The sequence below is a fragment of the Parasteatoda tepidariorum genome, chromosome 1, assembly GCF_043381705.1.
Source record: "Parasteatoda tepidariorum isolate YZ-2023 chromosome 1, CAS_Ptep_4.0, whole genome shotgun sequence".
In the NCBI taxonomy this organism is placed as follows: Eukaryota; Metazoa; Arthropoda; class Arachnida; order Araneae; family Theridiidae; genus Parasteatoda; species Parasteatoda tepidariorum.
Window position 1 is genome coordinate 21,529,195 of NC_092204.1, and position 14,573 is coordinate 21,543,767.

The 14,573-nt window shown below is 30.2% G+C and overlaps 1 protein-coding gene across 1 annotated transcript in view; it reads left to right on the plus strand.

The window, feature by feature from the left end:
* Window positions 1–204: 204 nt before the first annotated feature.
* LOC107445807 (junctophilin-1) overlaps window positions 205–14,573 on the plus strand; it is an 86,929-nt gene continuing 72,560 nt past the window's right edge. The window contains exon 1 of the mRNA XM_071177552.1: window positions 205–707. Within this exon, the coding sequence (XP_071033653.1) occupies window positions 284–707 (424 nt within the window). The 5' untranslated portion in view covers window positions 205–283. The remainder of the gene's footprint in view (window positions 708–14,573) is intronic.

Here is a 14,573-nt window from a genome sequence, read left to right on the forward strand (position 1 = left end):
CATGTAAAAAAAAAGCTTCCCATGGGAGTTAAAAATCAAGTGTGAATTCTATGCATGTTAGTATTAAAAACTTGTCTCGATTCAAAGAAATTTATTTGCCTCTATCATCTAGCAGTGGCGGTGAGGTGAATGCTTGAAGTGAGATTCTGAAGAGGATAAAAAAAGCTTCCCCTTCCTCCAACCGTGGAACTAAAAATAAAGAATCTTTCTTGGCACGGGTGGCATTCGTGAAAGAAGATGCTGATGAAGACGGCGCGTCGGCCACCATCCCCATGGGCCACTCATGACGACCACCCTCTTCGTCCACGCGCCCACTCAGTCAGGGGGTGGCGGCGGTGGACGCTTTGACTTTGACGACGGGGGCACCTTCGGTGGAGGGTGGGAAGATGGCAAGGCCCACGGACACGGTGTGTGCACGGGCCCAAAGGGACAGGGTGAGTACAGTGGATCTTGGTCCCAAGGATTCGAAGTGTGTGGTGTGTATACGTGGCCAACAGGTAGCTCTTATGAAGGACAGTGGTCAAATGGTAAAAGACATGGACTTGGATTAGAAACAAGGGGCCGTTGGATATATAGGGGAGAGTGGACCGATGGATTCAAGGGTCGGTATGGTGTGAGGCAGTGCATTTCGTCTGGTGCCAAGTACGATGGCACGTGGGCCAATGGACTGCAGGATGGTTATGGATCTGAGACATACGCAGACGGGGGTAAGTGTTTTCCTCGTTTTTACTTTTTTGTTTGCATACACAGAGTCAAAATGTTGATTCTCAACCTAAGCGCTGATGGAATAGTCTAAATATTGATTCTCAACATAAGTGCTGATGGAATAGTCTAAATATTGATTCTCAACATAAGCGCTGATGGAATAGTCTAAATATTGATTCTCAACATAAGAGCTGATGGAAACTACGGTATAGATTTCTTAAAAGTCAACAGGTCATCAATAATGTGGACAATAAAATGTCACATTTCCGCAATATTGTGTAATTTCATTAGCAATACTTTATTACAAGAGAGGTCGGCAAAAATTATGTTTTTTTATTTTCAAAAAAAAATCAATTTTTGTTTCATTGAATTTTTGTTTGTAAACAACACAATAGCACTGTTCCGTATTTTGTTTATTTATGAAGATCAGAATTTTTAACGATTATAATCATTTTCGATCAAAACTTAATGATTATAACATCCTCCGCCATTTTGAAAAACATTGTTTTCACCACTATGCGAAGGCGAGATTGGCCATAAAACGGTTGAATACGTGTAACAAATTTATTCGAAAGACGGCGTTCATTTTGACCTGATAAAAGTGTCTCTCAAGTAAAGGGTTACGGTAAAAATATACATAAGGAGAATCTGAGATTCGGTAATATCGCTTGCTTCGACCTTCGTTGTCAATTTTAAAATTTCGGGATTCGAATTTGATTTGTACTTATAAAATTACAAAGTAAATTCAAAACCTGTAATTTTTAAAGTCGATGAAGGTTATAAGTTCTTTATAATCAGTACAGTTTTACTCAAAAAATGTACTAATAATAATTAGCTCTTATTCGGTCACTATAATGATATTTAATGAACTTAGTATCTTGACCTATATACCAATGACAGTTATCCAATTTTAAAAAAGGAGACAGGTTTTTAAATTTTATTATTTTATTCATCGCTGTTGTATGTTACAGAAAAATATATAATGTTATTACAATTTATCACAAAATAAAAATATTTATATAATTTTGATCTGTCGATTATATTTATACAGTTGAAATGCTACTGTTTTTGACTATTATTAATAAATTTTAGAAAAGTGTTAGTATACTGTAAAACATACAGTGTCTTAAGAATCAGTTCAGCGTTTTATCATTATCCCTGTTCCTTGTACCATAATATTGTTCTCACTCGTGTGTCCTTAATATGGAGCTAAAATAAACCATAATTGAAAGTAAACAATGATTGAGCATCAATTGGAGGCAAATATAGGGTATTCAAGTTTAAGACTGATTAATATCATTTTCAAAAGCAGTCGAACATTCCTCGAAAGTATTCTACTTAATATTCGTTTACTCGGAATCTATTCTACGATTTTATTCAAATTCCGCATTTTGTCACTTAAAATTACATATTTTTAAATGATCTTAAAATGAGTATACCTCATTATTCAAAATTTTTTCATCCTTATTTAAACAAAGATAAAATAAAACACGATTAAAAAATAATACACGATAATTTAAATTATTTTTTAATAGGACTTACCTTAGGTTAAACGAATTTTATAACTGCGTGCAAAGAATTTTTACAGTTCGCTGAAACGATTTTGGAGATTTAGCGAAATGTGCAAAAAATTAAATTAGCATTAAGGGGTCCAAACTTTCGGCTGCTCATATGACCAAATCTATTGAAAAAAAAAAGTATGTTTATTCACGGAATGTACGTTTCATGTCTCATTTCGTAACTTAGCATATCGTCTACATAAATTAATTTACATATTTAAGACTAAGCCTTCGAGTCATTGACGCGTTAAGCATTAAGGGGTCCAAACTTTCGACTGGTCTTCTAAACAAACTATAGCTAATTCTATACCTATTACTATAGCTAAAACTATAGCTAATTCTAAACAAGCAATATTTGGATTTTTGATCCTTAAAATAGGGCCTATGCCCTATTTTAAGGATCAAAACCCCCCCAAATAATAATAATAATAAATAAATAAATAAATAAAATTTATTAGCAGCCGTGAACATATTAACCAAAGAAAGAGTACTATAATTATTTTGATAATTACTACTAGTTATTTTAATGTGAAGAATGACAATTTTTTGAATAATCGTTTAATTAATGAAACTCATAAAATAATAGGTCTTGCACCAAACAGGTGAATTCGCAAACATGGAATGGTTATATAGTCTAGCTCTGATTTTGTTTTTGGCGTATACATTTGCTGAAAATGAATAAAATAGGCTGAATTATATAGTTACTGGAGTTTTACTTAAATAATTTTATAACCTATATAAATAAATAATAAAAAACCAAAAATCTAACAAAATAACCAAACAATTACAGAAATTATGGTTTTATTGTTTTGATACAAATATAATTTCAAGCTTCAAAAATCATTACTAATATAAAAAATTTAAACTCTAGAAGCACTGTAACATTTCGACGGAACATCAGGGTTACGCGGTACCCCATTTGGTGACCGCTAGATTAGACAATCTTATTTGTATAAAAAAAAAATTAAGATTTAAATATTCCAATTTAAATAGAGACTAAGAAAAAATAATATCTTTAACGTCTGCCCCAAGTTGGAATGATTGGAACCGTGTTTAATGGGTAAATAAAGTAATTTTTTTTGTCACATTTTAAATTTGCACTTGAGTAAAAAAATTTCTTTTTTTAATTAAAAAAGTGATGTACTTGTCGAAAAATATTTTTTTTTTTCTATTTTAAGAAATAAAAGTATTCATTGTTATATAATTATAATTTTTCAACATATTTAGATATTTTTTACTTCTAAAACTTCATGGCCGAAAAAAAATTTATTATAATTTTGTTTTATTTATTTTTTAATATTAAAGCAGTGAATATATTCTACAAAATTTTTAGTGCACTTCTGAGGTAGACTGTTTCGAGTAGAGAAGGGATTTTAACGAAACTTGGCCGTCAGCCAATTGTTCCGCTTCGTCACGTTATTATGCCTTCTTTCGCTTTTCCATGCTTTTTTTTTTAAATTTTTTTTTATTTCTCATGAAATCTTTTTCGCTTCTTCCAGATGTTTGATATTCTTTTTTTTTCTTCTTTTTTTAAAAAATTCTTTGAAAGAGAGTTAAACTTGTTGCAGCGTTTGTTTACACAATTTAGATAATTAATTAAACATGATTAATACCGTGTTCTTAGCTTCTTAAGAGGCTTTTTCCTTCGTCACCTTGAGTTTTTGGTAAAATTTTTGAATTTTGTTTATTTGGTGTTGTCTTGTTCTTGCCTTTTTAAATCTGTAGTAGTTGCAGTTAGTAAAATAATTTTTACTAACAGCAATTAATATTAATATTAGAATTTTACTATTAGTAAAATAATTTTTCCAAAAAAAAAAAGAAAAAAAGCTTAACATGGGGTACAATTGAGAAGATTCATGACAGTAATCGAGTATAATATGAAAAACTCACAACTACTTCCACTTCGAAAATTTTACTAGGAATAGCATTTACCTTTTAGTTTAATTAATAAGCTGAGTTTTAAATATGTTTACTAAATTCATAAACTTAGATAAAACAGCAAAATAAATTATTTCAAAAGGAACTAGAGTAATACAATTCTAACCTGCCGAGTAGCGACATATAACAACACACTTCATTTAATATTTACTTGTTGCTAGAAATCAGGTTCGCAGAAAATGCTGTTTACTAATTAAATTTAGTAAGAATAACACGACCTGTGACGTAGGCTATAGTATACCTTTTATAGCAGTTTATTTGTGGGCAGGATAATAATAGTTTGCTTTATTTAATTCACCACTACTAAGTTCGAATTAAGACATTTATGACTGGCCCGTCCCGAAAAGGTTAATCATGCAAAAATGCGGACATGAAACTGCTTATTTTTATTTATTTTCATTTAAAATAACATAATTTAAACGATCCAAAAAATATTTTAATTGAGTCAGAATATATATCTAACTCTAAGTATAGAAATCTGATTTTTATTTATTTATTTATTTATTTTTGGAAGAAGAAGAAAGTCGCATAAGAAAATACATAAAACTTATTATTCATTTCAATATTTTTACAAAACTGTCTCTGATTTTATGAAGATTACGGTGGCTCATTTAATCATGCAAAAAATGAGGAAATAAAACAGCTTTTTTTTATTTATTCACATTTTAAATAACAATTTAAATAATTTAAACGATCCAAAAATATTTAAATTGTGTCAGAACGTATATCTAGTATATAAAATCATTTTTTTTTAAAAGAAAAATTAATAAAATAAAAATGGATGTATTTGTCAATTGGGTATAATATAAAAAAGCACAACTACTTCCACTTACTAGGAATAACATTTACCTTTTAGTTTAATTAATAAACTGAGTTTTAAATATGTTTACTAAATTCATAAACTTAGATAAAACAACAATATAAATTATTTCCAAAGGAACTAGACTAATACAATTCCAACCTGGCGAGTAGCGACTTATAAACAAGACACTTCGTTTGATGCTTTTACTTGTTGCTAGAAATCAGGTTCGCAGAAAATGCTGTTTACTAGTTAAATTTAGTAGGAATAACACGATCTGTGACGTAGGCTATAGTATACCGCTATAAAAATAGTTTGGCTACCAGTTTTATCTTTTTAATCCTGATTATCGACACCCAGAGAATGCATATATGACTCGCCCGTCTGGAAGAGGTTAAACAAGCCTCCGTAATCTTCACAGAATTAGAGACAGTTTTGCTACAATATTGAAATGAATAATAAGTTTTATGTATTTCCTTATGCGACTTTCTTCTTCTTTTTCGTCTAAAAAAAAAGGGGGGGGGGACAGTTTTTTTCTATTTCAGTTACTTATACCCGTGACTCAGGGGATAGAGCGCTCGCCTTCCAATGAGGTGAACTGGGTTCGATCCCGGCGGTGTCTGGTCGATGCGAATTTCGCATCCGGGTTGCACCGACCACAATGCTGACTTGAAATATCCTCAGTGGCAGACGGATCATGGATTAGAATCCCTTTGCCGTCAGGCTAACCGTGTTTGGTTCTCGTGGTTTTCCTCTCCATGTAACGCAAATGCAGGTTAGTTTCTCCAGAAAGTCCCACACGAAGGCAAATTTCTCCCAATACTTGATCCAAGAGTTTCCTTGTCTTCTGGATTGGGTTCAAAATTACAAGGCTACGGAGTTGAACATTAGTAGTCGTAAACTCAAAAATTGGGTCGGCTGTTCAACGACGGTTATAAAATAAAACAAAATAATTTTAATTAATTTATAAACATAAATACTGACATTCTTTGTGGTTTATCCTCAAAATCTTGAGACAGCTATGACAATTTTTGTAAAATTAGTTTTCGTTCGTTCGTTGTAGTGGAACTGGTCGTCTGAGGCCATTACGACCCTTTTCCCATTCATCCTGCAATTAGACCAAGAAGCACACATGACAAAAATAAATTAAATTAGTTTTCGTTCCTTGCATTGGAACTGGACGCCTTGTTCCAGCTATTTTGTGGTGAGGCTTTTAAAATGTTAGCAAAAGGACTATTAATTCTGAAAGCTTTGGTTTTTAAATGTCTATCACTCTATAAAATATTTTACAAAAAGAGTAGCAGTTGACAATCCTGGCAATAGTATTACCATCTGTACTCTGCTGGCAATGAAAGTGTTAAGCTTTTAATTCTCTTCTACTGATAAAATATTTTGCTGAAAGCGGAACAGTTGGCATCTTTGCATAACTAATTCTCTGACTACAAATCTTGCATTTGCCAAGTTTAATTCTAGGAAAAGCACTTTTTTCCTAACAATCCTTTAAAAAAAAATTAGTTGTTTTTAAAAAAATATCTAAAAGTATTTTTAATGACTCGTGATACGCTAATCGAATATCCGTCATTTAACCCTTTAACTGTCAAATTATTTTGATTATTTGGGCACATAAAGTGTCAATTTTGTTTTGATGATTTGGGTACATAAAGTGTCAATTTTGTTTTGATGATTTGGGTACATAAACTGTCAATTTTGTTTTGATAATATCGGTACATAAAGTGACAATTTTATTTATAGCACCAATCAAATGTTTAGTACAAAATAAAATGTACCTAATAGTAAAAAATTGATATTTTGAATTGCATGCAAAAACTTTTAAGGTTTTTTTGCCACTGTATATTCACTTGAGGCGGCTACAGCTCAGTGTGGCAGTGGTAAAGCTCGCTTCTAGTGGAGCATCGTTTTCTAAAAATCAAAATAAAAAAATTAATTTCATTATTTTCTAAAAAAAATTGATAATCTATATAACGTTACCAGAAACTGGATGCCATTGCAACAAAAAATTCCCGCACACTTCGAACATAAACCTCTATCCTTTGAAACCTTCAGAAAAGTGCTGCCATCTATTGTTCTAAATTGCATCTAAATCAACTTTACCTGAGAAAGAATCGGGTTTGAAGCCGAAATAAACTTCTCCCGATATATATTCGAGTATAACAATACGAAGCACGCAAAAAAATTACCCCGATAATGCTCGGGCATGACATTCCGGAACACCAGCGCAGTGCCCGAGCTTATTTCGGGCATGACAGTTAAAAGGCTAAAGTCTGAATATCTATTCTAATAAAATATTTGGACACATCGAATATTTTGAGCCTCTAAAAGTAGGAAACTGCAAAATAGTAGCTACTTGGTCACCTAAAGATTTCGCACAATAACACTTTCAAATAAACTGTTAACACAAAGAAAAATCATCAAATTTTAAATTTCTTTTTACAAATAGCAACATACTTGAAAATGTATTGGAAACGACTAAAACAAAATCAGTTTTTTACGAATTTTTATTGGTTTAGGTACTACTGTGGGCAATGTGTGGGGTGGTTGTAGTCATTTTATACTGGGTTACCATGAGCGACTAAAAATGCAAAAAATGCTGATTAATAAATTTTAAAACTTTATTAAAAGAAATTACAATGGAGTACCTGCAAGTGACGTAGTGTGGGTATCTCGATCCTGATTGGTTATTAAAACGTGGATTTTGTTTACGTTAGTAACTGTACTTTCCATTCTATTTCGAGTAAGCCAACCCCGTCAAGTATCAATTCTTTTAAATGACACATTCTAAATTCTTTCACAGAGATTCTTTCTCAAAGATTTTAATTCTTTCACTGTATATTTTCACAGACACTTAACACAAAGACAGGCACGAAGCCATGTGGAAAATAAACAAATTAATTATATAACGAAGTTGCTAGGTACGCAAAACAAAAATATATTACGTTTACAATAAAATAAATAAACAAGTAATAAATCTAAGTTTAGTAAAAGTTGTAGACGAGAAAAATTTTTTTATTTCAACTTATTAGATGTGCGACACTGCTCTTTACTTAATTAACTTACTCGTATCGTAAATTAACATTCTAATAGAAGTCATAATGGTAATTACGATTGAATAATTAACATGATAACAAATATGCAAAAATTAATTGAGTTTTTTACATTTTTAGTCGCCTGTGGAATCTCTGTTTTATATCAAATTTATTAAACTGAAAATATAACATTTAAAAAAAAAAATATTGATACCACTAGAAATTTTTTTTCTCGAGAAATTCGCTGAAGTTGGCAGTTAGCGAACTTGTTAATGAATTAATCCAAAAGTGTGAAATAATAGTTGCTACTAGCTGTCCACTACTATAATCTATATTACTAGAATAATAGTGGCTAAAACTGGGGAAAATTTAAAAAGTGGCTGAGAAATTTTGAAGATTTTTACTAACTACTGTATTATTATATTATAACCGTCGTTGAACAGCCAACCCAATTTCGGGTTTATGACTACTCATGTTCAACTCCGTAGTCTAGTAATTTTGAACCCGATCCAGAAGACAAGGGAACTCCTGGATCAAGTATTGGGAGAAATTTGCGGAGGATTTTTTGATGGAACTAACCCACATTTGCGTTACATGGAGAGGAAAACCTCCCACGGTTTGCCCGATGACAAAAGGGACTATAACCCATGATCAATCTACTACTGAGGATATATTACGTCAGCACTGTGGTCGGTGCGAGCCAGATTCGGAATTCGAATCGACCAGCAATCGGTTGGATTCGAACCCGGATCACCTTAAATGGATCACCTTATATAATTTCAGACCACAAATAAATATACGTTACAAAGTCGTTACATTACACGTTGCGTTAAGGCAATAAGCTACTTGAGCTTACCTAAATAGGAAATGAAGATTTTAAATCTGAAATTGTTTTTACTCGGAAAGCTGTAGAGTTTTCTTCAAAAGGGAATTTTTAGTTTGTTATTTGTCTGAATGCACTAGTTTATAAAGAGCATAGGGGGTGATATACATACACGTACAAGTGTCTGCTCTTTTGAAAATAACACTCAAGACAAATAACGTATTGCATCCTACCACTTCCTACGTAGCAGAGCAGAAACGGCACTTAGTATTCCCTTAGTATAAAAAATTTCTGGTCAAGTATATATCGATTAACTACATAAAAACTGTAGTCTGTCGAGAGAAATCGATTACGGATTTGAAAACAGCGCTTCGAAGATCTAAGAATCGCTCAAAATAAATAAATAAATAAATTAACTTGTATCCCAGTGTAATTATTTATATTTGCGCTGTAGTGATTTAAGTGCCGGTGTGCTATTTAAATTTGTTAATTTCAAAAAATGCTATTTGAACTATTATCGTACCTCAAGAATTATTTAAACGGATAAAGAAAATAAAAATACATGAAACTTGTTGATCAAATTGTAAGTAATTATTTTTAAATTAATTTATATCGATTATCATTTATTTTTTACGAGTAAAAAATTTTTGATTGATAAAATTTTTATATAATTTTAAAACACGCAATTTCAAATGATAAAATACGGAACTTATGCTTAATCGGTTTTTTGATGAGTCAATGATCCCAAACATAAGTACTAAGTTTTGGATTGTAAGGTATACAAGTTTTTACATTACCTTAAATTAAAAATTTTCAATGGTCAAATCGGTTTAGTTGTAAAAATAAAATTTTAAAATAGTTGTCTTTATAAACTTTCATTTCTCCAGTTAAATTAGTTTCAAATTGTTACTCATAAAAAATTTTTGGATCATTTTACTTTATAAAAATCAAAGTTTGAGCAAAATGAGTCAAAGTAGTTATCTCAAAAAAAATTTGAAAAAAAGTCACATTTATAAATATTTATTGCTCAAGATTAGTTCTTCGGATTCTGCTAAAATTTCGGATTTTGTTATGAGTTTATAGTTCAAACATTTTCTCTCATTCAAAAAAATAAATTATCAAATAAAAGAAATTGTATTTGCTTTAAATTATATATGGATAAACTAGTTGTATAATTAAGTGAATGTTTTAATTGTTTAAGCAACTCCAATTCAAAAACATGGGAAAAGATGCAAAAAATGAAATTAACATTATGTGGGTGAAATAATAACTGACCGCTCTTTCATTTAAACTAATGCTACCATATTTGCCAGATTGTTGTTTTGTTATATTTGAGGCTCCATAAAGCCTAAATTAATAGGGGGGAAAAAGTGTGTTTTTGAAAAGCGAAAGAGTAATTTTGAGTCTGATTTCGTAGCTTAAATTATCGGTTGGCCAAATAAATCAGCATACTTAATGCCATCCCCTTGAATGTAGTAAGTTACAATCAGAATTTTAAAATTTATTGGGATTGCAATGAACTACTATTTCTTACACTAGATGGCGTTAGGTATTTTATGCTAGATTGCGAACTAATTAATTTTTCAGAAGTTTCTGTTTTTTTATAATCTGGCAACAGGAAATTCTTGTAACTCAAGAACGAAACCTAGTAGCATAAATCAGTAGTGTTGCTTACATTCTCAAGCTCAGTAGCAATCCGAGAAGCTACATAATGTTCTTTACTCTTTAAATTAAATCTTGCTATGTTCACCAAATTTGTTTATTTAATTTAATATTATATTTTTGTCTTATTAAATATGATCGTTTTGTTAATTCTACAATTACATTTAGCGAGTTCACTTAATTCCTGTTTAATGTTTTTGTTTCTTTTTTTTGGGAGGGGCATAAATTAATGCCCTTTGAAAATAAGAGGGGTGAAAAAAGGGAGTTCCAAAAATTAAGGTCTAAAAATGATCATTACTCTACGTATTAATTGTTTTTTTTTATTTTTAATAATTATTTATAATTTTTTATCATTTATTTTAATAATGGTTAAAAAAATTTCGAATTAGAAGGCAGACATATTTCTATATTATTTTAAGAATTAAACTAAGTGAAAATATCCATCATTAATAAGTTTTTCAGGGATTAAAAGTGAGATTTTCGAAATTTTGTTACTTAGAATCTATTTAGCCGATATCGCTCACACTTTGTATTTTGTTACTAAACAATTTAATTGTGTTAAATTTTGAAAAAATTTATAGAAAAATATCAAACACNAAAATACACTTGTTGTTTTTAAAGCTAAATTATTTTGGTCAATAAATTTTTTTCTCCCAAGTTTTTCGTAGGCCCCTGAATTTCGTAGGCCCTAGGCACGTGCCTAGTGTGCCTATAGGATAATCCGGCCGTGGAGAAGCTACATAATGTTCTTTACTCTTTAAATTAAATCTTGCTATGTTCACCAAATTTGTTTATTTAATTTAATATTATATTTTTGTTTTATTAAATATGATCGTTTTGTTAATTCTACAATTACATTTAGCGAGTTCACTTAATTCCTGTTTAATGTTTTTGTTTCTTTTTTTTGGGAGGGGCATAAATTAATGCCCTTTGAAAATAAGAGGGGTGAAAAAAGGGAGTTCCAAAAATTAAGGTCTAAAAATGATCATTACTCTACGTATTAATTGTTTTTTTTTATTTTTAATAATTATTTATAATTTTTTATCATTTATTTTAATAATGGTTAAAAAAATTTCGAATTAGAAGGCAGACATATTTCTATATTATTTTAAGAATTAAACTAGTGAAAATATCCATCATTAATAAGTTTTTCAGGGATTAAAAGTGAGATTTTCGAAATTTTGTTACTTAGAATCTATTTAGCCGATATCGCTCACACTTTGTATTTTGTTACTAAACAATTTAATTGTGTTAAATTTTGAAAAATTTATAGAAAAATATCAAACACTAAGAATTAAATTTCCTCTGAAAAGTGAACACTCTGCAGTGTTTAGGGAAAAAAAATTGAGACAATGATTAACTTTGTATAAAAACCTGGTATCAACAAATAAAAATTAAATACTTTTATCAAATTGTTCTCAGTTTTTAACAACAGAAATTATTTATTCAATTAAATCTTCCCTTAATAACACTGAGTATTCCCTTGTCGGTAATTTTAAACATATTTGTTTTGATAAGATAAGATGCATGTATTTTTTAAGTATTTATTTTTATTATTATTTATTTATTTATTTTTATTATTACTTATTTATTTATTTTTATTATTTATTTATTTTTATTATTTATTTATTTTTATTATTATATTTATTTATTTACTTTTATTATTATTTATTTACTTATTTTTATTATTATTTATTTATTTATTTTTATTTATTTTTATTATTATTATTATTATTTTCTTTTTCTTTTTTGCCTTTCAGCTATAGTATGAAACATAAAAAATATAACCTATCATTTAAAAAAAAAGTTCGATGGCTCATTTTATTAACCGGCACAGCTCAAAATTATCTTGGAACCAACCCAGAAATTTCCACGTAAAAAATTTATTAAACTGGAGTTATTTTAGGATAAAAGCTTATAAGATTCTCTCATTCTTATTCACTCCCACCCTGCTGTTTAATGTTTTGTTTCATTTTTCTTCTACTTTTTTTATTTTGTATTAGTTTAGTTTAGAAGAGTATACATCTATTCTACTATGTTTTTATTACAAGTTTAAATTTCGACTACTTATCGAAAAGTTAAAGCACTCAATTTTCTTCTGGAACAACGTGCCTGGTGGCAATGCAACTTTCTATCGTTTCTTGACCGCTAAAAACAGAACCAATCGCACTCTTTCTCACCGAATCAAAATCCCGACCACTTTTTGATTCAAAAAAGCACACAGCCCTCCTCTGGAACTCTTTGCCTGATGACAATGCAAATTGCAATTGTTTCATAAAAGCTACAAACAGAATCTATCGCCATAGATTTGTTATTGAATATTAATCCCGAATCAAATCTTGACCACTTTGAAACTAACTTGCTTGTTGTGCTCCGCGTTCTGTGTCAGTAAAAGTTCCATTCATTTGTTTTCCACCACAAACAAAATTTAAAGACACATTTTTTCCAAAAATATATTATCGTTGATTCAAATTTCTGTCTAGAATGTTCAAGTTTGAATTACATCTTGTTGAGGATAACAGCGTAATTGTTTTTTAACCGTTACAAGAAGAATAAATGGCCATTTATTTTCTATTTTCAATTTATCATCAATCAAAATTTGGACTACTCAAGTTTAAAAAACTGTCCGAAACAAAATTAAATATATGTATATAAAAATAGTAATTAATTTTTAAAAAAAATAAATTGTTTTTCAATTAGACTAAGTTAAATACCTTTATTTTAGTTACACTTAAAACAAAAAATGAGGTTCGCATCACTTTTCTAATTTTCTTCCATCATCAGCGAATATTTTGAAATATACTTCCGTCGCTTTTGAAGTGATGGAAGTATATGATTCGATAACTTTCGGAAGTAAACGATGTCGTCTGCGTTTTTAGTTTCCAATCTAACAAACATAAAATCATTTTTCTTTTGAGCCAACTTAAAAATCGTAGTTTTTAAAATTTTTATTATACTTTATTCTACAAAGAAACAATTTAATGAGGGAAATGACTATGCCACTTATTACTCTTAAAAGAATGCTACATATGATGATTAAGTAGTTTCTCTGAAGGAAAGGTTCATACAAAACTATCCCAAAATTTCTCTTCCATCTTGTACAGATTCGATGGAAATCTCTCAGCTTGATCTCCGTTCGTTATCGTAAATCATCCCTTGTCCTTGAAAGCATTTGAGCAAGGCCGAATTCCGAACCCTTCTTTTCACCAAGCAGCAAACTATTTCTGGATGTGTGTTGGCAACGGTGCTGCGTTGTCACTCAGTTCGGAAGTTTAACGCAGAGCCATCAAAACTGTTGATGCACAACTTCCTTGACAGAATAGCCCACCAATAACTCCGCGAAAATCAGCTATTCCCTTTCCACAGCATTTTTGCCCCATCCTATTTTATTCCTCTCCCCATAAATTCTGTCGACTCACACACCGAAGTATTTATGCTGGGTCGTTCGAATAAAGTTCTACAAAATGAATTACGGAACACTATTTCATATGACACGTCGGTGTTCTTTCTGGGATGGGGCAGTGAACTTTTACAATTTTATTTCTCTATAAGGGAGGGGGGTAGAAATAAAGTTTTGATATTCCTGGGAATGTGGACTGTCGAATACAGTTTAACAAAATCAATAACCTAACCGGATCACTATTTCACGAAATATAAAATAAAATTTTGATGTCCTTTAAATTAATGTGGAATCTCGAATATAGTTCGACAGACAAAATGAATGAACCAACCGGAACACAATTTCACATAATAAGGGATATCAAAATAAAGTTTTGATATCCCGTAAAATAATATGAACTCTCTTATAAAGTTCAACAAAATCAATTACCCAATCGGAACATCATTCCGCACGATACGAAATAAAGTTTTGACATCCCTTAAAATAATGTGGCTTCTTGGATATACTTCAACAAAATTAATGTACAAAACTAAGTTTTTATATCCCTTAAAATAATGTGAACTTTCTTATGAAGTTCGACAAAATCAATTAGACAACAGGAACATTATTTCACATAAAACGAATAAAATCTTGATCCCTTTTA